This window comes from Xenopus laevis, chromosome 1S, assembly GCF_017654675.1.
Source record: "Xenopus laevis strain J_2021 chromosome 1S, Xenopus_laevis_v10.1, whole genome shotgun sequence".
NCBI classification, from domain to species: domain Eukaryota; kingdom Metazoa; phylum Chordata; class Amphibia; order Anura; family Pipidae; genus Xenopus; species Xenopus laevis.
The window spans coordinates 153,238,548-153,262,367 of NC_054372.1; the positions used below are offsets into that span (position 1 = coordinate 153,238,548).

General features: G+C 37.6%; 1 protein-coding gene across 2 annotated transcripts in view; it reads right to left on the minus strand.

Moving 5' to 3' along the window:
- LOC108707180 (kinase suppressor of Ras 2) overlaps positions 1 to 23,820 on the minus strand; it is a 194,194-nt gene that overhangs the window by 24,498 nt on the left and 145,876 nt on the right. For both annotated transcript variants that reach the window (XM_041580388.1, XM_041580389.1), the window contains exons 15-16: positions 17,035 to 17,131; positions 12,684 to 12,817 (exon numbers count right to left, since the gene is read on the minus strand). In XM_041580388.1, coding sequence (XP_041436322.1) covers positions 12,684 to 12,817; positions 17,035 to 17,131 — 231 coding nt within the window. The remainder of the gene's footprint in view (positions 1 to 12,683; positions 12,818 to 17,034; positions 17,132 to 23,820) is intronic.

The window sequence follows — 23,820 nt, forward strand, 5'->3', positions numbered from 1 at the left end:
TTTGCCCTGGGTTCTCATCTATCGTAGCCAAATATGTACACTCAATGTACCCATTTCAGATATTGCAGATAGATTACATATTCTCTTGACAACACTAAAGTTGTAAATGACACAACTTATGAATCCGGTGTGGAATTCTGTGAGCAAATTAAACTTGGGCACAGAATAGGTTGGCTGATCAGGCTATAAGCATTCAGGACATCAACCAAGATTAGGCGGAATCCGTGGAGAAATACAAGGTCCGCATGATGCAGGTGTTCTATTGTTGGTTCTTGTGATTGTCGACATGTTCTCAGGATGGCCGGAAGCATATCCCGTGGCCAATATGACAGCAATCACCACCGCCAAGAAATTACTTACCGAAGTTGTGTGTCGCTACGGTGTCCCGGAAGTCATAGAGAGTGACCAGGGCCCAGCGTTCACCGCTACCATCACCAAGGAAATTTGCACTGCTCTCGGGGTGACCCTCCATTTCCATACTCCCTACCATCCTCAGAGTAGTGGGAAAGTGGAGCGTATGCATGGGACATTGAAAACCAGAATGTTCAAAATGGCGCAGGATACAGGAATGAAATGGCCGGATAGCCTGCCTATTGCTCTGTTCAGTGTCAGATACACACCAAGGGGGGACCATAAATTGTCCCCCTTCGAGATTCTGTTTGTGTCAGCCCCCAGGTTAGGGTGTTATTTTTCCCAACAATTACAATTACAATCAAATGTATTGACTGACTTTGTATCTCAATTAACCAGTGAACTAACAAGAGTGAATGCTCAGGTTTTCTTCTATTCCAGATCCCTCTCTTGCCACAGGTACTCACAGCCTCAAGCAACGAGATTGGGTCCTAGTCAAGAAGTTTCTGAGAAAGCACTGTTTGGAGCCCAAATTTGATGGCCGCTTCCAAGTTCTCCTTACCACAGCTACTTCAGTGAAGAGTGAAGCTAGAAGGAAAACCCACCTGGATCCATGCCTCACACTGCAAGAAAACAGATGCACCTAAGGAACCAGATATTGCTCTATATCCTTTACCTACTGCCCCTGGGACTAGCCCAGGAGGTGGCAATACGCAAGACAAGCGCAGGACAATTCTGGTAAAACCCCGCTAGCACCCATGTAGCAACTTACACCTTTAGTGCCCTAGGCAGGAATAATAAGGATGGTAAATACTTGATCAATAGTATGGCTATTACTAAACGTTTTGCAACTGTCAAATGGAATATTTCCTTCCCTGGGATAGTCAGGTTTGTGAAGTTGTTAGGGTTGGTCCATGGCTTTGACCTCATTTTGATGCCCTTCAGTCTTTTCCTTACATCCCGACCACTGTTCTCTCCCAATACATTGCCATGACTCCACCCACTCCCACCCCCTCCCTCGCTTAGTTTAAGGACAGTGCTGTTAGCTAAGTTGGCAGGGTTGGTCACTGATTTTTGTGCCGGTCTCTCCAGACCACGCTGAAGCATCATACCCACCACTAGGGTGTCCTCCCTCTGGAGCAACTTACTAACTTCTTTCTAGGTAGGGACAGCAAAATAGACGTTTTTAGGGGGGATTGTCGTGGACTGGTCAGTCTATTCTATTTTCTATCATTTAAAAAGTCTATTTTACTGTTATACTGTGTGTTTTCTATATTTCCTTGCTCAGCTATTTTGCAAAACCATATATCTTTATCTATGCAAGCTAGGATGCAACCAAGAGGAACCTCTTCACAGAAACAGACTCGTTCTAAGAAGGTCACGACAGTTTGTGGTCATGCCCCTATGCACCTGTTCCTGGAAGACGACTGCTAAATTAAAACCGCATAAGGACTTTGTACTTTGTATTTTTTTCCATTTCAAGCTATATATCTATGAAGTTTGTACTTTTCCATTTGAAGTCATATAGCGAAACCGCAAGCTTAGGGGGGTGTCATAACAACCCCCACCTAGCCTATATAACCTTTTGTACCTTACAATAAAGTATGAAGAAGCATTTTGTATACTGAACTGTCTGTGTCAGTGTCATTCCTGCTTATCAGCTAGCTGAACTTATTCACCACAATTTGGAAGGGACAGATACTCTCGGGACATACAGTTCAACACAACACACTGCAAATCATGTTACATGTCCTGCAAAAGCTAAACGGTGCTGCAAATACACAAAAGTAGGACATTTTGCTAAGATCTGCCATTGTTCTGCTAAAGATGTTCATGAAGTCACTACTACAAATGTCACAGTATTAAGTGTGGATAAAGCTGGTACATTTATTCCAGACAAGTTTATATTCACTGTCAGTGTCAGTACTGCTTCTGCTGACAAGGGACACTCCATTAACCTGATGCTTGATACAGATTCAGGTGTTTCTATACTACCAAAGGATATTTTCTTGAAATACTTTGCAAAAGATCCGCTTGTTGCACCTGCCCTGAAACTGGTCAGTTACTTAAAGGATCCAATCCCTGTGCTTGGTTACTTGCCAGTGACTGTGCAATTTGAATTAAATACCGCAAAATGTGACTTTTACATTGTGAATAAGGCTACTGCTATACTTGGAAGGGATCTCTTTGCTGCATTAAACCTACAATTAATTGACGGTCTCATTACTACAGCACCAGTGCCTGCCGCACAGCCAGTGTCTAAAATTTCACCACAATGCAACACTTCACTGGGCTGTGCAAAGAACTTTGTACACAAAGTTAAGTTGAGACCAGATGTAAAACCAGTACCATTTCCTGATTCAGCATGGGAAAAACTTGCTATTGATATTGTCGGTCCTTTTACAGATGCTCCTATAGACTGCAGATTTGCTATAACCTTGATAGACTACTACAGTAAATGGCCTGAAATTGCATTTGTTTCTCATATAACATCAGCTACAGTAATAACATTTCTGTCTACAGTCTTCAGCAGAGAAGGTAATCCAAAGGAGTTAATATCAGACAACGGACCACAGTTTGTCTCATATGAGTTTGGATCCTTTCTGAGAGAGAGGAATATTGTGCATAGGAAATCTTCAGTGTATTACCCACAAGCAAATGGAGAAATCGAGCGATTCAACAGAAGTCTACAGACAGCGAATCTTACTGGGAAATCCTGGAAAGTATTTACAACAGAGTTTCTACATAACTACAGAGCAACACACCATGCAACAACCCAATCATCCCCTGCTGAATTATTACATGGCAGACAGATGTGCACTAAGTTACATGTTGCAGACATCAAACTTCCACAAAATACTGTGCCCACAAAATCATCTACTACTGACATTGTGAAACGCCACCAAGCCAAATGCAAGGCTTATACTAACAGAAAAGTGGTGCAAGAGAAGTGCACTTTCAGCCTGGATCTTTAGTCAGAATTAAGAAACCAGGAATACTGGAACAAGGACAATCTAAATTTACTACACCTCTTGAAGTGAGATGCCAGCGAGGACCATACACATATGAACTGTCTGATGGACGCATATGGAATGCAAGTCGTCTTGCTCCTGTTAGATTTGACTTTGGAGAAGCTCCATTTGATGAAGGACATTTTCCTACTCCTGATGTCAATTGCAATAGGCCTGAAGAAAGTGAACCTATAAGGCGTACTGAGAGAATCAGAAAACTACCTGCATGGACCCAGGACTATGTGATATGAATAATGTATATTATTGCTTTAAGATGCATTGTTGTTGTTTATTACATTTGCCCAAATGCTTTCCTACTATAGGGGGAATATGTGGTGTTTATACAAATGGCCTTTATATGTCACTGTTACTGTGCATACTTCCTGGTAGCTTAAAAGTGAAAGTGAAAGCTTACTGTTGTATAATGCCTGCATGACTCTGCTAATAAAGCAATGTTATACTCTACTCATCCTCGGCTACCCAAAACATAACATATAGTACTTCAAACTGGCTATAAACTTATTATGCTATTGAGTGAGAGATGCATTATTCTGTGCCTTTTATGAAGATCATTTAACTGTAACACATCTTGTAATTAAAACACTGCAAAAATATGATGTGGAGCAATTGATTTTTCTTATGATCTGTCAGATGAGCTGCATAGTCAGGAAATGAGGACACCTGGTATAGGGTGCTGTAAGGATGCTCATTGCCTCGCTGCAGTTTGAAAGGCTTAAGATGCATTGAACATTAGTTTGAACAGCAACAAAAAACATCTAATTACATGCTTCAAGGTTATTGTTAAATTATCTTTATTGTTTCATGGTCTGAGGGCAGAGGAGGCTGTAGAGCTTGGCATCTTTCTTAAAAACATCTGCAGCAAATAGCTGTTATCCATCCATAATCATTGTGTATGGCAAGGCACAGCAGGGGAATCTGCTCAGTTTCCATTTTAAAATTGCATAGATGTCCTTTTTTAATTTAGTTTTTGTAATGAAACAAATCACCTAACTGCTGATTTGCCATTATACAGTATATGGAATGTTACCCCTGGGGTAAAATGACCCAGCAGCTTTGGATTGCTTATTACCCTGGTCAACGCATTTACATTCTTCTTACATATTGTAAATGTTTGAATATTGGCACAGTATCCTCAAATATCCAAGATCACAGGATTTTTCACTAATATTTCTAGCAGTATACTCAATACATTTCTATATTAAAAGATTTTGATGCAACACACAAAGACTATATGAATGCGTTATGCAGCATTTTAATAATATTTGGGGTGGTGTGTTTTCACCAATACATATCCCCAACCCTTAGGGCAGAGACACATGGTCAGATTCGGGGGGGTTGCTGCCCGGTAACAAATCTCCTCTTCTTCGGGGGGATTAATCTCTCCGAACTGCCTTCCCGCCAGCTAGAATGTAAATCGCTGGCATAATGGCACTCGGAGCGCTTTCTTTTCCAGAGACGCCCAAAGTTTCCTCGTGAGGCAACTTTGGGCGACTTCAGAAAACAAAGCGATCTGAATGCCATCCCACCGAAATTTACATTCTAGCCTGCGGGAAGGCAGTTCGGGGAGATTAGTCACCCCGAAGAAGAGGAGATTTGTTGCCAGCTAATCACCCCGACCGTGTGTCTCTGCCCTTAAAGTCAAAACATTATTCCTAGAATGTTTGTTTATCCCTTAGACTGATTCAATTCCTTGGTGCAGGGGCCAATGTCTTGCCTTATCAGAGCTGCTCTTTTCTTCATTTCTGTTCATTCAAATATACCCCTGTGTGGTCACAGTATTCTGCTTCGAGACACTGTACTGTATAATGATCCTCTTTATAACCCACTAAAATAATCCAAATACTTCACATATTCATCCACCAGTATTCATATATCATGGTCCCACCCTTATTGTACACCTGACTATATTTCTTTCTTACCCACTTATTTATGGAAATATGATACATCAACACTTATACCAAATGTACTTGTTCATGCTGCCTTAAACATACAGTATCTAGAATTTTAAATATTTGAGTTTAACAATGGACAAAACATGGAAAATGTATAAAAGTGTAAAGCAAAACCTGCAATTGCTTTCATCAGCAGGACAGGCTTTAATTAATACAGTTTAAATGATAATTGGGCTCATAGGTTTCCTGGTGAATTTTCCGGTATTTATATAAAAATATTATGAATTATGAAAATAGTTTAAGTGAAGTGATGGATGCATTCATGTTGCTGAAACACTGGAGATCTTGATTCGGAAATGCGATCTTTCAGTAAGTTTGTATGCCTTAGTCGAGTGCTGTTATCACGAAAGTAGCCAGTTAAGGTTACAGGATAAACAACTAAAGGCTTATTTACGTATGGCTGTATACAAAACTGAGCATGCTTTAATGATATTCACACACACAAATGAGCTATCAAATTAACACCTTGACATGACTGTAGTATCCTTTGCATCAGGCCCGGATTTGCGGCAAGGCCGCATAGGCCCGGGCCTAGGGCGGCAAAAAAGTAGGGGCGGCATGCCGCCCAGCCGCATTATGGGGACGTGTGGGTCCCCATTCAATTACAGCAGCTGCGCCGGCGGTTTTTCTCCGGCGCGCTGGGAAGGGGAGGTGAGGTGGGCGCCTGGTCGGACCGCGCGGCCTAGGGGCGGCCGTCTATGAAATCCGGCGCTGCTTTGCATGTTTTAGCCCAGCATGATACAAATGTATCATATGCAAATGCCATTATAGGTGCAATTTGTGCACAAATTCTATATGATTTAGTAGACTCAATTAATGTTTGGTAGAATCACAACCAAACTGTGGAGCATGGTATTGAGTGTACATTTGCAGTGATGCTTGCATTTGGGAAAAAGGATACACATTGACTGTAAAACATTTGCCAATATTCAACTTTTGCCACCTGTGTATGCATTTGCAAATGAGCCCTCTAGACTGTTATAGTGACTGTTATCTGCTTGGTTAAAGTGTGGCTTTAACCAAGCAGAATAAAGGCAACACCCAAAAACAAATAGATGTAGATGATTCTATAACAAATTTTCAAAACTGCATAAAACTGAGGAAAAACCTGTTCACATCAAACATATGTACTAAATTTAGGATTCCATTAAATATAATAATTAGATCCCTACTGGTAATATTGGTAAAAACAAATACATTTAGAATACAGATGTGCCACTTCTGATGCTAAGGTAACAGCCTCGGGAGCAGTGGTGTAACTAGAAGTCACAGGGCCTCACAAAAATTGAATTAGGGGCACCGAAACATTTGTAAGTTGACCTAGTCTATAAAGACATATTGACATTGCTCATTAATTAGGACCTTACAGAGCACCTTACACTCCTGGGCCCCCTGCAGCAGCAGCAGAGTCTGCTTCCCCTGTAGTTAAGCCTTGCTCTGGGGAGGCATCAGTCTCCAGTAGATTTCTCCAGCAGATTTACCATACTGTCTGTTTCAGATAGTCAGTTAAGAGGTAGTTGTGCCACTTGGACATGAATAAACTGGATATCTCCTACAACTTATGACTTATGGCCTCATATAAGCAAGTACAGTGGGCAACTTGTGCTTTTTCCCCACAGTCAGTTGCACATAAAGAGATACAGACACCAGAAAATAACCTTTTTTGTATTTGTCATAACATTGTTTTTGAATGCTATTTATAATTTTGCCATAAAAGTATTTGCCTGATGCTTTTACATTACCTTTCTTGTCCCTGTATGAGGGGGTTGCCATATTTGTGCAGCCTTAGTCCATTAGCATTAGAAACTCTAACGGAGAGGCTGAGAAGAGACAGTCAGGTTTGGCAAAACAGTCAGGTTTAGGAACTTCAAGAAGCAATTACTTACAAAATCAGAACGATCAGTGAAAAACGATCAACATGACCCAAAGGTAACTTTTAATGTAGATTAAAGGGCAAGTAAAGTCTAAAATAGAATAAGGCTAGAAATGCTGTATTTTGTATACTAAATATAAACATGAACTTACTGCACCACAAGCCTAATCAAACTAATAATTTATGCTTTCAAAGTTGGCTATAGGGGGTCACCATCTTATAACTTTGTTAAACATCTTTGCAAGACTAAGACTAAGTGCACATGCTCAGTGTGGTCTGGGCTGCTTAGGGATCATCATAAACAAAGCTGCTTGAGTTCTGCATGCCTGGTAAGTAAGGCGGGGGCTCCCCCTGCTGTTCATAAGTATGATTGTTTCCCTGCTCAGCAGTTAGGGACCGTCTGACAATTCCTATCCACAGCAGTAAATGAAGGAAGAATTTCAGTGCATGCAGTCAGGTTTCTAATAAAAACGGTACAGATTTTTTAATTAAAGTATATTGGAGATAGGTTTCTTTTTCATTAAAGAAAGTAAAAATGGGATTTTATTTTTTTGGCTTTACATGCCCTTTAATATTTTAGTGTCAGTATCACATTAAGGTAAAAATGAGCTCCTTTAACTTCTGAGAAGTTGTGCTCAGTGCTACTCAGTCTTTTCTGCCTTCTGTTCCAAATAAGGCACAGTTATACATATTTATGCAGCAGAACCCTGGATCTATCTCTAGTTCCTCACCAGGCAGAAGCTCAAGGGTTCCCACAGTATCATGAGCCAGACTTTGAAAATATTTGGCACAACTGAGCCCAATTTGTGACAAAGTGCACATTCAATTGCGTTAATTATTAATTTTGGCAAATCCAGGGCAATTGTGTGGTAACTTATGTTTTGGGTAGCTGAGGATGAGTAGAGTATAACAGTGCTTTATTAGCAGAGTCGTGCAGGCATTACACAACAGTAAGCTTTCACTTTCAAGCTGTACAGAAAGTCCTGTGCATAGTGACACCCGCAGGCCATTTGTATAAACACCACAGTAACAAAGCAATTGTAGTAGATTCAATGCTCTTTTGCAGCCACGATGATAAAAACAATGCTGCATTGTGGGGGAGAAATGTTGATTGCACTCAAAATTGTACTATTCTCACTGGAAGTAAATAAGTCCTCTTAGCTACAAATGGCTGTTAACAGGAGTATATTTTGAACAAAAAGGTGCATAAAAAGTGTGATGAAATAAACTTTACTGCACGTAGGAGAATGATGGAAACTGGGAGGGAGGGGGGAAGAGAGGATTAAAGTAGGTGAGATTTGACTCCATAAGATCATAGTTTCAATAGATGCATGGAAGTTGCTGGAACCATATATTATATAAATGACAGGGATTCATTGAAGCAATAAAGATAGAGAGAGCAGAAGATGAGATGTATACAGAGCTATTCACAGCAATTACAAAAAAATGGAGTTGAGGTAATAAAATTAAAGGAATATGACAAAGGGCATGGAAAGCTAAGATGAACTTAGCAGAAAAGAAAATGCATAAATATATAAAGACAATGTTGGAATCACTAATTAGCTAATCCTTAAACTATATATATATATATATATATATATATATATATATATATATATATATATATATATATATATGAAAGTGTATAAAGATTAGTCTTTAAGCTTGATGCACTTGGGTGGCCTATGGGTTTCCAATACCCACCAATTAGTCACTTTAGTTTCAGGGACGTGGCTACTCAGAAAACAGTGAATAAATACTGGGTTAGGTCTGCAGTCTATTTTACTACCATTTGTTAATTATACTTTGGTAGGTATTTCAATTCATTTATTTTACTGCGCACTAATTCAAAGGTGCATTAGTGTATGATATGTACATGTAACCACCTAATTCTGGAGTGCTTTTGTGACCCACATCTGAAACTGTTAGAAGACAACCTTACTGTTGAAACCTATTAATAAGCTATTAATAGTTAATCCCTATCCTTACATCACCAGCAAACAAGATGTAGATTCTCAGACAGGAACCCTCCCCTCATACTCTCACCCACATTCTACCATGTCCCAATGTATGTAGGGTGCCACGGGACCCATGGAGCCACACATATAATACTGACCCTTTCTAGTCATTAACAATGAAGACCAATATTTAAATCATACTATTTTTTGTATACACAATATCCAAGCAATCTGTCCTTGGCTGACTTAACATATAGTGTACATATGTACAAGTACCTCACCAAAATGCCTTACATCACTAAACCAAAACCACAATGGGTAAAAAAAACCCTCAAAAAACAACATTATAACACCTTCTCCACCACAAATCCAACTGACATATTATTACACTCAACACTCTTGCCAAAGAAACAGCTAAAGTGGTGGCTGACCTATTATTAAAGACAACATTTGATCAAAAATTCAACACTACATACTTTTATACAAATGTTGGTCACTGCAATAAAACAACAAAGAGAATGCTTAGAGGAGGTTAAAAACTGCACAGTAGACCAAATTAAAACCTTAACATTAGTATTTTTGTATTTTTGCATTCAAGCTTTAGAAAATCACAACGGAAGAAGTAACTCACAGGCTTCCCGGAAACAGTTAAAGGGAAACATTTATGAGAATTTGTCTCAATTACTTTACCTGTCCTAATCTACCCTACATACAACCCAAAGACCAGTAATGTTCAAGACCATCGACATGGACAAAGTTAAACTCATGTCTGACTCATGAAAAATTGGAATTTGATGGCATAAAGTTGTTCCTGCTGCTGCAGTGGAATCACAAACAAGACTAACATTTTCACGGATGTGGAAAAATCTATATGATTGAGGCATCAAATATGCTTTATTTTACCCAGAGAGACTCACACTTGTACCACAAGGAAAGACACATTCATAGAACCAGAGCCAGCCAAGGACATCATAAAGAACACCATTAACTTTGGAGCATCACAGGGGGGAAGCACCGCCTGAGACACACTAATATATTACTTATATACTTTAATAAGATGCATTCATTTATCGCTACATCTATTGACTTATATCTATGCATCATGGGGCTCTACTTTGACTCTGGACTTGAACTTAACAATAGAACACATTATAATGCCTCTGACAACCACTTCATTAATTATAATAGGTGTGTTTTATAGATTATTTAAAAGTACAACATGCTTGTCATGAATAATACAATGTCATAAGGACCACATAATGCAGTCACAAGAGAAGGCTGATGTCAGCATCAAAGGGGCTGATTCTGAGCCTGGGTTTTGCGTTAGCTTTAAAAATCTGAACCAATAATAATATTGAAATATATGTAGATGCCAATTGACCCCACAAATTTCTCTCTCCCACTTACTTTTTGCCATGCCCACTGAAATTCCAAAACACTGCGACAAAAATACCTTAAATACTACTACTATTGGTGCATGGCATATCATTGCAGTAAAATGATTTGGAATATCTTAAGTATTGTTATTTCTAGCATGATTTAATAACAGATGTTTTATAACATATGGGCACTAGGGAAATCACTAAAGCAAAGGATAATCCATGAACTGAGAATGTATCTCAGGTAAACTAAAGCATACTGGTAAAGTCCTTCTATACCTCTTAGCTACTGAGTTAATTGTATGATAGATACTTTCACATGGTTCCTTCCATTTCACTATCCTCTTCTCTTCCTTTCCCTCTTACCGATTGCTCTTTGTTTATCTCTTTCCTTGGTAGTTATTATACTTGAAAAATAAAATATTCAAAAACAGAATTTTGATCTAAAGTAGGGATATGCAAACTACAGCATGCTTAGCTCCCAAAACACCCCTTCCACTACCTGTAACTAAATGTTCTAATATCCAAAATGGAGTTGGTAGCACAAAATGTGCAAATTTAACTCAGTTTTATTATTGCATCGTCATTATACATTCAATCTTACTGTGATGGACAATTTAAAATCTATCACCCGAGAAAATCACTTGCATTTACCAGGGACTATACAGCAATCAGCATTTCTATATTTTATTGAGGCAGTGGTTGACAGATTTCTGCTACAAAGCACAAAAATACTCCTAAACAATTATGCACTTATCTTATGAACTTCTTCATACTGATCCTCTAACCGTCTGCTGAAATAGCAGATTTAATTACAGTGTGAATAATGCCTGCTGAGCAAACTTTCCTTAAATCCACTTCATTATTCTAGAAAATTAGGTCATTACTGTGAATAATTCTAGTTCACGATTACTTTTTACAGTGTTGGGAATTTTTAATTAAGATAATAAACTAACTATTGTGGCACTGGAAACATTCACAATTCACAGCAAAAACACAAATGACTCTTCTATTGAAAAGTCAACATCTGAACTAAACCATAACTATGAGGTGATCCTGCTGTCCTTAGATTTTAACTCCTTTCAAATTTGTGTTTAAATACACATCATAACATAAATATACCGTGCTATGTTTTCCTACAATTGTCTTATGTTGCTCTCCAACATTATTGTTTTTGAAATCCATTTTTGAAAAAACCAAGCAGTTTATCTTTGATTTTGAAATTTGACATGGGGCTATGCAGCTTGTCAGTTTGCCAGGTGCTTTAAGTCATTTGACTTGTGCTCTTATAAACTTCAGTCACTCTTTACTGCTGTACTGCAAGTTGGAGTGATACCCCCTTTCCCCCCTTAGCTGCCTTTTAACAGAAGGTAACTCGATAACAGCTCATTGTCACCTGCACTTACACCTCTAACCCACATAGTGGTAGATATGAGAACAGCATTTAATAGTGAAAAAAATAAATGCATAATCAACTCCCAATTACTCCAATTACATTAAGTAGGAGAAAAAATAGGTTATATGAAAGCAGTTCCACTGTGAAGTGCCTGGTCTTTCTAAACTAAAAAATACATTAATTGGTTCAAGAATAAAATTGTAAATGACAGAATTATTAATGTACACATATACTGGAAAAACAAGATAGATCATGGCTAGCCATTTTAATCATTGTTTGACCATCCTTGCATAAAGGCACAAGGCAAAATATCAGACGACAAGAGCTCAAGGTGTGGTAGGCATGGGATGAATGCTTGAAACCTTGAGTAAGCAGCAAGTGTTGGAACAGGACAGAAGTTTATAGAATGTCAAATGAAGATGCTGGGGAGATACTCATCAGGTCCGGTTTAGAGAAATGAATAGATATAATAAAATAGATATTTTTTAAGTGTATCAAATAGAATGATAAATATGAATCACTGAAGATAAACACACACTTACATGTGAGGAGCATCCTTCAGTAACTAATATGGCAATACTACAGTATATAGGTACCTATCCAACACAGTAGTTATGGGTTTGCAAGGATTAATATAACATATATAAAAGCCCTTAATTTTTTTTTGTTTTATTTATTGTTACCCCCCATGTCTTATTCATATAAATCAATGACCAATTTAAAGAAGGCAGCAATACTTTACCTCCCAGCCTGCAGCACACCAGATATACTGAAGAGACCAAAGTCAGTGATGACCACTTTGCCATTGTCGTAGAAAACATTCTTTGACTTGAGGTCCTTGTGAAGAATCCCCTTGGCATGCAGGTAACCCATTCCCTGAAAGAAATAAGGGGATAAGACAGTCAAAAAAAGATGATAATAAAATTATGATTGGTGATACATGATCAATAGAACAATATAAACATACTCATTCTAACATGCTATACAGTATATAACTAACATGTGATTCATTCTCAGTCTAAGGGGATAAGGGGATTGCTGGGGAAAGAATAAAAATGTTTAAACTAATAAAATTGGCTTACTTTATAACACTCTTATCTCGAGAACTCAACAATAAGGGGTAAGACAGTTGTGTTAATCATTCTTATCACCAATACCTTAAATGGCCAGTTTACTTTTAAATTAACTTTTAGTTTGAAGTATACAGAGATATTCCAAGACAATTTAGCAATTGGTTTTTAATATTTATATTTGTTGTGGTTTTTTTTATTAATCAGCCCTCCAGTTTAAAATTTCAGAAATATCTGGTTGCTAGGATGTTGTTAACTCATGTGTTCCCTTGTGACGGAATGCATAAAAAAGCCACAGCAGGGGAAAACATAAAAACACAATTATGTAAGAGCCCTATAAAAGCAACAGCAATCTAATCCTCTGAGCACTTTCACAATTAACATTCATTGTAGTTTTTAAGATACAAGCAATTGTAGCAATTGTAGTTTGCTAATAGCAGGCTTAAGTCAGAGAATCAGCAGTATATGAGGTCTCTACAAATAACTGCTTTACATCACATATTACATGTTGCTAATTCTCTTGCATAAGTAGCAAGTCAAAGTGATGAACTTCACTATTAACTTCCACATATAGAATGTGCTATAAATTTACTATTTTTAAACAATGGAAATTATAATGACCACTATTATTTTAATGTTTAAAGTAGGGAAGCTGATTAAAGCAGAGTGATTTTATTGCACATGAGACACTGGTATCTCTACTGCTCTTGCCTACTCAGAAGAGTTTTGCTAAGGTCAGGGAGAATGAATGCTCTATCACTTGAAGTCATTTATTTCATGTGAGCAATGATTGAAACACATAACATCTCCTTCCCTAACCTATTACCCTTCCCAACTGACGCCGGTGATGATCTCTGAGATGGCTGTCTCATTTCCCTGTTTGTGAGAAGAGAAGATCATAACTCACACTCCTCTGACTAGAAAAATAGCAATTGCATCTTTAGTAGACCTTACAGTACATGATACACTTTCCAATCAGTGTAGAGATGAGTGAGAGAGATGGATGAACTTCATTTCATGGCAAGTATATTTGTCTGTGGCTGACTCTGTGCAGAGGTGAATGAAAGACGAACAAGACGAGGAAGTGGCTCTGTACAAATGGCATGCACGGGTTTACAGAGCAACATTTTTTGAACAAAGACATCCAAAATTTTCCAAACTTTGCATTTAAATATATTTCTTTAATTCAAGTAAAAACATTTCAAAGGCATAAATCAGCCAGGCAAAAGGAGAACACCTGACATGTTAAAGACCAACCCAGTTCTTAATTATAGGTAGAGAGATTGTCAGTAACACACACACATACATACACATTGCAAGTGAACATGTGTTAAAGGCTTTGAATAGAGTATCTCATCATAAATACAGTTCACATCCCTTTTTTGTGGTAGAAAGTGTAAAAATCTCAAATAATATAGGTACGGAGTAGAAGGAAATCTCTCTAATCAGCAAAATCACTTTCCCTGCACTGTAACACTGTATAGATCTTTCCACTCCAAGAGTACATGGAAAAAAGTGTGTGACAAAGGGGCTTTGCTTGTTCTCAGTTGCAATAGAAGCAATAAGTTCCCTTATTCGGTTCTTGAGTTTACGTATTGCACATGACATTTCTTCACTTCAAAAGATAATATGGTATCACATTTATAGTGACCCCTAAAAGCAAATCTCCTCCAAGTAGAGACAATCAATCAATAACTGTGCAACATTTAAGAAACTGGTACAAAAAAGTTGAAGAATTACACACATTTCAAAAACTCTACTTTATCTGGACGGTTCACTTACAACACAATTGCATATGAAAGAAAATAGCAAGCGTGTTGAAACAAGTCTGGGCATGTTGTGACATGTCTCAATGGTTTAAGAAAATTCTCACCACCGCACTCCTGTGTATCTACTCCTCTGCTTCCAGTGGTGCTGGGTCTCCGTGAACCCGGCCAGGTCCCTGTAGTCAAATGAAGTGAATTACGGATCCGCACACACTATATCTTCAAGCAGATGGGGATTGACCCCAGTTTATTGTGCAACCACAAAGATCAATTTGTGGTTGCACAATAAACTGGGGTCAATCCCCATCTGCTTGAAGATATAGTGTGTGCGGATCCGTAATTCACTTCATATGTCTCAATGGTTCTCATAAAAGAAAGGGAAAATCCAAAGGAGATCTGTGAACACATGATTGTAGTTGATGTTGAGTCTAGCCCATCATCCAACAAAGTAACATTTTGGAGTAAGCTGTTTAAAGGTCACCCGTCATGCAAAACAATGATTCCAAATCCTATTTTTTCATGTTAGTCAAGCAAAATTAACTTTAATTACACTATATAAATTATTTGAATCTTGTTTCCATCAGTCTGGGAATTATAGCAAGGAGGCAGCAGCCATTGTTTGAGCACTGTTATTAAGGCAAGCCTTGCATCATCTCAAAATCTTGTTTGTGCACCAGAATGGGGGACCTGAAGTCCATCCCTATGCACAGGCTACACAATTAAACGGTTAGGAGAACTGGGGGAATGTGGGGAGAGCAGTGACCTCCAGGAAGTGCTCAATAGAAAGTGAAAGCAATTGTCTGCCCTGCCTCTATGCCTTAGGCATAGTGGAGGGGCAGACAAAATTTGATTGTAAACTCATTTGCAATCTCAGTTGAGTTGAGGTTGAGTCGACAACAGCTATGAATGCTTTGATAAAAAAAATAATTTTGGACTTTTTTTATACAGCTTTTTATGTCTGCGTGACAGGTCCACTGAATAGCTGACGAGATGGGCATCTTGGCAGGTACAGTTTGGAAAATAAGTCATGAAAAGTTGGGCATGACAAAGGTTAGTGCAAGATGGGTTCTGAGAATGCTGACACCATGTCAGAAGGCCATGAGGTTCCAGTGATGTAAGGAGAACCTGGAGATGCTCTGTGAAGACCAAGTGAATTTTTTTTCATCATTTGGTGACTGGAGATAAGACTTGGGTCTATCATAGAGATCTTTACTTCTGAAGTTGATGCCACATTATAACCGGGAAAAGATACACAAACACAAAGATCAAGAAAAAAAAGACAAGGAAAACGTACAACAGGCATGCTGTTTCATCACAAAAAATGTGGGTTCCAGCAGCTTACCATCCACCCTACAGTCCTGACCTGGCTCCCTCTGATTATTTCATGTTCTGAGTTTTGGAGAAATCTCTCAGTGAACAGCAGTTTTGAATTGATGAAGATGTCAAGACTGTTGTGGAGTCTTGATATGAAGGTTAAAGTCATTGCAGGAAAAATGTATGAAGTGTATGGAGATCAAAAATTGTATTGCAAAATAAAACTAAACATTTTTGAAAACTCTTTTCTTTCCTACTGAGGTAGATAAATAAAAATGTATACATGGGGAGAGTATACCACCCAATGACTTTTCTTGACAAATACTTGATAAACATATCAGTTTAAAAACAAGGTAAAACTCGCCTCTTCAAGAGTAAACTAATTTGACCATTCAGTTCTTTTGAAACACGCATCTTTCTGGACCTTGCTTTAATACTTACAAATATTACTACCGTTATGTCAATTAAATTCACAAACAAAATTGCCAGAAAAAACACATGCAAATTAACCTTTCATTAGTCATTGCTGTATTAGTTTATTGCCTAGACTTTTCTCTTATTTTAGTTTCTCAAAATACTCACAAAAATTAAGGTCACCTGCCATTAAAAAACACATTTTACAGTTAGGTCCAAATGTAATCTCTCTCCATGGTGAAGCACATAATTAGGTACTGTAATCGTTCTAGTTTTAAGATGCATGCCATTTGCTGCAAAATGATCTTCATCCATCATTCTCCTCTCTTTCTACAACAGTTGCACAAGGATGAACTTACACTGCAGAAAGTCTTGAATCTTGCAATTCTTTGTGGTTTAAGGGAACTCTGATTTGCATAGATTTCATTTTCATGCAACATTAAATTGTTGATGCTTCTATTCATCATTCATTAGGGCTTTGTTAGATACAGTAAAAACATCCACATACATTTGTGCTCAAAACACTCACCTTTACAATTTCTTGAGCTATCTGTCTGGTTTTGTTGACATCTAGGACAATTTTTGCATCCCGGACCACTGAGTATAGTGTCCTCCCTTTACAAAGGCTGTAACACAGAACAGAATCATTTAGACCTTCATAAACACAAGGGAATGCTTTTAGAGTGTTAAATTGCATGTTTCACTACACTACTCAACTATATTTCCAATTAGGAAAACTAAATACTTACCTCAGGGGGATAGGTGGGGGGTTAGGTGGTTAATGGTAATGGTGTGTTATTATAAGTGGTTTATATGCCATACCCAAACTCTAACAGATATCTAGTGTGACTGTGGTGTGCCACTAGCCTCTTATGGGTAGCAAATAAAGATGTAGAAATAAATAACGCAATGTACATTCAGAAGGGAAGGGTGGTGATATAATTTACATAATTTACATAAATACAGTGAAAGATATACAGAACAAGGGATGGATACCTGCAGTTATCTTTATTTACAATGTACATCATTACATGATAAAGAAAAGTAGAGACAGTTATGAACACAAGCTTGACTTCAAGCAGTGTCATTCAGTTCAATTAATACTCCATGCAACAGCCATCTGCAATAAACCTAAATGTTTACTGTCTGATGGCAAGAGATACAAGGTACTAGAAAATACTTGCACATACTAACTTGGCCAGGAGGTTATTTTATGCTTTTCAAATTCTCTATAAGCACACCCACCAATATTTTTCTTAATATACATTACAGGCTTTTAAGTAAACTAATGTAATAACCGTAAAATGAAAATGTGACCTTAGAGAATTTATTGAGCAGAACAAAAATGTTGGGTCTTTAAGAAGGCATCCTACAGAGAGGCACTTTAAGGCAAAGTTAGAATTTAATTGTAGAAGCTCAATTAAATAAGAAATGGGAGTAGTCAGAATTCACCTATCAGTTTAAGACAAGGCAGTTATTATCATTAGTGATAATGATAAACATAGAAGACTTCCAAATACTTATATTTACAGTACTATTGCATCATTTGTATTATTGACGCAAGCCTGACAGGGTTTATTGGGTTACTTTACTAATAAAAGCACAGTTCCATTAATAAAATGAAGATGGACCCCAAGGACAACATTGATGAGTATACACATAGAAGAAATTAGAGTCAAGCAGAGCAAAGCAAACGACCCACTGGCAACAGCACCCACTGGTACATCTCCTGATGCCCTAAGGGCCAGTCCGACCTTGCCAAGATTTATTACATTAAAGCAGATGTAGGCAATATAATTTCATGGAAATGGATGCGTATTATTTACAAGAGAATGATCTTTGCAGAAACATTGTACAGGAACACATAATATAGACCCTAATCTGTTTGTTGGTAGACTACATATTTCATGTGAACCAACCGCAAGTGAATGGTGCAAAGTGCTGATTCAGAAACCATTTGCCAACTTCGGGCATTTCTAGCACTCTGAGTTAAAATGATATTTTTGTAAATGATTCACTGGGCGCAAGTCATGGCTAGGCCTATTGACACAGTGGAGTACCTGGAGTTACCTCCATCTTGGTGCACAACTCGGGAGAGGAGACCGGACGGACACACTGGTGCCAAGAGTGACTATATGGAAGTGTAAGAAGTATCTTTGAACACAAACACCTATAAAGAACTGCATCAATGCAATAAACTATTTACACTTGCAGCTGCGTTTGTAAATGAACCCAATGGTTAGATAACAAATGATTATTCAGCTTCACTTGCTAGTCAATAAAACAGTTCTTCTAGCATGTTTCTTTATTTTTATTTTTTGTTTTTTGTCTAACCCCCCATTTAATAAAAGATACTAACTTTGCCCAGGTCTAGTGACCTGTAGCAAACAATAAGATGTTTACTGATTTATTGCTATTGGTGACTACTCGACCTGTAGCAAACATTGCACCTTTTATTACATAACCCCTTAAATTATATAATTTAATGGTATAATTGAATGGTTCCCATACATTCAGCAACATACAGCAGCCTGTGCAGCTGCAGGGTGAGCTAGAAGTATCGGAAGCCTAATGGAGGTCCTGACTGCATCTGTCATTGAAATATATTTGGCAACATAAACATTCTTCCTAATAGTTTTGTGGATGGTGTCTAATAAAATGATTTGGCCATGGAGTACATTAACTTTTAGTTATGCCACATTCAATTTCCTCTAGTCTCTCACTTATACATAAATAAAATCTAGGCAGTAATTGATTCCTTTCCTCTACCATTTATCATAATTCACCTTGGATTTCCTCTGAAGTTAAGCCTCTAATGTTTTAAGAATGGAAATCATTTTGTAATATTTTATGCAAATTGCACTTGAAATTGCAGGCAAGATCTTACATATGTGATACTTTTTTATGATTATTATGATTGTTGTTGTGGGGGAGATGTATCAGTGAGTTCAACATAGTAAATTCCATGGCTTTACTCTTTACTTGTACAGTATTTAGCAAAGGGCAAAAATAGAGCCAGATATCACCCTTCTTTAAATATGATCCTGTTTGAGTGAATATAGAGCTCTCCCCTCACTCTGCTAAATTTATAGCTTACAATCCCAGCTTCTTGTGGGAAGTGCAATTATTGCAGGCTGTATTGGAACTCTGCTTTGTTTACCCATTAAAATTACCAATAATTTTGTAGTTTGTGGGCACTGTTTTCATAAAAATTTACAGCTATTTTTAAAAATTGTGCTTCAAGTTCTGAATAACCCTGAGAGGGTTTGCTGTGCTTTCAACAGGTTAAAAAAAATAAACAAAAAAGAAGAAAAGAAAATGGCATAACTGGCATTTGTGTTTAAAAATGGAATCTAAGTTTGAATTGAAATGCCAATTAGGTATTCACTGCAAACAATTTAGTGTGTCTAATCTCTGCTAATTGCTTTAATGAGCAAAGTAACAATAAGAGGGTTTTGATCCTCACTTAGAAAAAGAGCTTTTAGATTTTTCTTTAAACCAACTTTCTGTAAACATCAATTATTTTATCCTGCTTTTAAAAACTTTTCCTCAGGCAAAGTGCGTTGCTAAAAATTGTAAACCATATTTCTATTTGTTAAAGAGATATTTAAGAAGAAGGGACAACTTTGATTCTTTGAATGTTGCATGATATACAGTATATTATGTTGTTAAGAAGTGAAGGAACATAGCCGTGTACCAATTTTGTATGCCAACCCCTCATATACACTCTTTATGCATGAGCCCTTATTTCTCCTCTGAACTAGGCTGACATTGAAACTGGGTTTGTAGTTGATAAACAGTGGTGGAACTACCGGGGGGTGCAACTGCGGTTTGCTGCTAACATTGCTTGGGGGGGGGAATCACCTGCATGGACTGCACCCAGGCCCCGTGTTGGGTAGTTCCATTACTGCTGTTTTATGTTTTATTTCAGTAGTGCTCAAGTAGTGACAGGCGAATTTGGAGCGTTTCGACAAAAAATTAGCAAATTTCCAGAGAAATTCACGAAACGGAAAAAAAATTTGTGAAACAGCGAAAATTCACCAGCGAAAATGTGCCGGCGTGCTGACTCCAAATCTAGGATACAGTGGGAGAAAAGACACTGGAAGGAAGAAGGTACAACTACTGGCATAAATATTTTAGAATAACAACACAGCTATATATATACTGTACATTAATGATACTAAGGGGCCCATTTACTAAGGGTCGAAGTGAATTTTCGAATTTAAAAACTTTGAATTTCAAAGTAATTTTTGGGTACTTCGACCATCGAATAGGCCAAAATTCAAGTACTGTCTCTTTAAAAAAACGTCAACTTCGACACTTCGCCACCTTAAACCTGCTGAATTGCTGTTTAGCCTATGGGGGACCTCCTATAAACTTTGGCTATGTTTTGAGTACATTTTTGTAAAATCGTTCGAATCGTTCGATTCGAATGATTTAATCGATCGATCAAACAATTTTTACTTTTGATCGAAATGCCCGTTTTCGATTGAAAAAATAATATCGAAGTATCAAATTTGATGGTCGAATTTCGAAGTTTTTTAACGTCGAAATTCAACCCTTAGTAAACGTGCCCCAAAGAACCGTTATGCTAATGAGGACCCCTACAAAGCGACAGTGTAGACTTCCCAAGACACCATGAACTTTTAAAAACACTGTTTTTGAATATTTAAAATATTCAAATTGTTCCCCTTTCATTTTTATTCAGACATGAAAATAAATATAAACAAATGTGAAGCACTGTGTCATAGTGCCAACATGACAATGGAAGAAAATGATAATAGGTAGTGGGGAAGGGAATGTGCGGATAAATCAGTGGTGTATAAGACTGGAAAAAAGCTAACAGGGAGAGAAGACAGGAGGGGGCAAAGTGAATGGGGGGAGGAGGAAATGTTGAATCTAATGTGCTGTCATTCATATAATGAGTTTCTTACCATTTCTACTCATCCATTAGTTTTGCTGACATGACAGCCAGGTACAGACTGTGTCATAATAAAGATTAACGACTACTTTCACCCTGACAGTTAAAAAGAAAAGTAATAGAGAACCAGTTCTAATGGCACAGAAAGTTGGTGTGAAACATGGTGGGTCCATAGCACTGACTAGCAGAATTTCTCCAGTTTATCAAGAGAAATGCTACTTCAGATTAGAAGTCAGATGCTGATTTGTGTAGAAAACAAAACAGCATTTCTTTCAGTACATGGGAGATTTAAAGAAATCTTATGCTCAATCTATGTTGCAGGCACATCTCAGACCAGAACAATTCTGCTTCTATACAGCCATTCAATTATTCTAAGCCATTTAAAAACAGGCAGTTAAGTCATTCATTCTAACCAGCTGTTTCTGTAAGGTGGATGGGCACAGTCATATCAACTGATACTTCAGTATGGGGATGTGTTATAACATTCACATGAAGGATGCACCATATACACCATTTTGAGAATCCTTTGTGAAACATTTGGCCAAATACCGAAACACAACCGAACCCTAATTTGCATATGCGTATCAGGGGCAGAGAGAACTGAATGCATTTTTTATTCTTTGTTTGTATGACAAAAAGTCACATGATTTTAAGGATTCTGATTTGGTTCAGCCAGGCATGAGGATTTGGCTGAATTTGAATCCTGTTGAAAAGGCAGAATCCTGGCCGAATCCCAAACTAAATCCTGGATTCTGGTCATCCCTAATTCAGATACAACTTGATTTGGGTAGTGGTATCTAACAAATGCCAATGCCAATGTAGAGGAACGGAGCACCGCAGAGCCAGAATAATATGTTAAAAAAGTCAAAATTTATTAAAAATCCATTAAAAATTACAGCAGCATCTCTCCTGTGGGGTTGCCCGCTTAACGCGTTTCGTGACTCACTGTCAGAAGCTTCTGATGAAGTGACAGTGAGTCACGAAACGCGTTAAGCGGGCAGCCCCACAGGAGAGATGCTGCTGTAATTTTTAATGGATTTATAATAAATTTTGACTTTTTAAACATATTATTGTGGCTCTGCAGTGATCCGTTCCTCGACATTGATTTTGCCCTGGATTGCCATTTGGGACAGCGGTCTGGACGTTGCAGCACACAAAAGCTTGGCTGTGTACCTGTCAGTGCTCCCACTATGATTTTGTTGCTGGACATCAAACAAATGGCTCACTACTCATGCCTACAGACCTGCATGATAGTCTGCTTCTTGTGCCTAATGACTGATCTGGCTTAATTGTTGATGCAGGCAGCACTGTATTTGGCCCTAGGTGCCAGGCCCAATGAACCCTGTTCCCTTGCTGATTAGTTCATGTACAAGCTAATTTTCTATATAGGCGCTTGATGGCCACAACATTAAATAGAGAATATAGAAAATATCCCCTGGATGCAAACAATCAGATGTTTATATGGGTAGGTAAATAACAGTGTGCAGAAGTGTCTATAACCCAAAGTTCTATCTATCTATCTACATTCACATCAAAATATAAAGAGATAGATAGATAGATAGATAGATAGATAGATAGATAGATAGATAGATAGATAGATAGATAGATAGATAGATAGATAGATGGATGGATGGATGGATGGATGGATGGAGAGAGAGAGAGAGAGAGAGAGAGAGAGAGAGAGAGATAGAGAGATAGAGAGATAGATAGATAGATAGATAGATAGATAGATAGATAGATAGATAGATAGATAGATAGATAGATAGATAATAGATAGATAGATAGATAGATAGATAGATAGATAGATAGATAGATGATAGACAGATAGATGATAGATAGACAGATAGATAGATAGATAGATAGATAGATAGATAGATAGATAGATAGATAGATAGATAGATAGATAGACAGACAGACAGACAGACAGATAGATAGATAACATATAGAGATAGACAGATAGATAGATAGATAGATAGATAGATAGATAGATAGATAGATAGATAGATAATAGATAGATAGATAGATAGATAGATAGATAGATAATAGATAGATATAAATAAAGATAGATAGATAGATAGATAGATGTAATTTTATAATAGCATTGTATGTGTAGTTCAGCAACAGCAAGGTATGTGGATAATGTGATACCATAAGGCATATAACTTTAGAATGCAGTGTTGGAGCCTAATAGTTGGTGATAGTAGCATCAATAGTTCTATTGGGGTGTATATAACGAATTGAATAGGAGCTAGGACATGGACAAGGAGGCCTATAATATCATATTCAAAGAAAGTCACATTAGTAACATTTGAAACATATTATGTTCTCTTAGGTTAACAATCAACAACATATTGTTACTTAATGATTTGTTTTTAACTCTTTTATTGATAATCT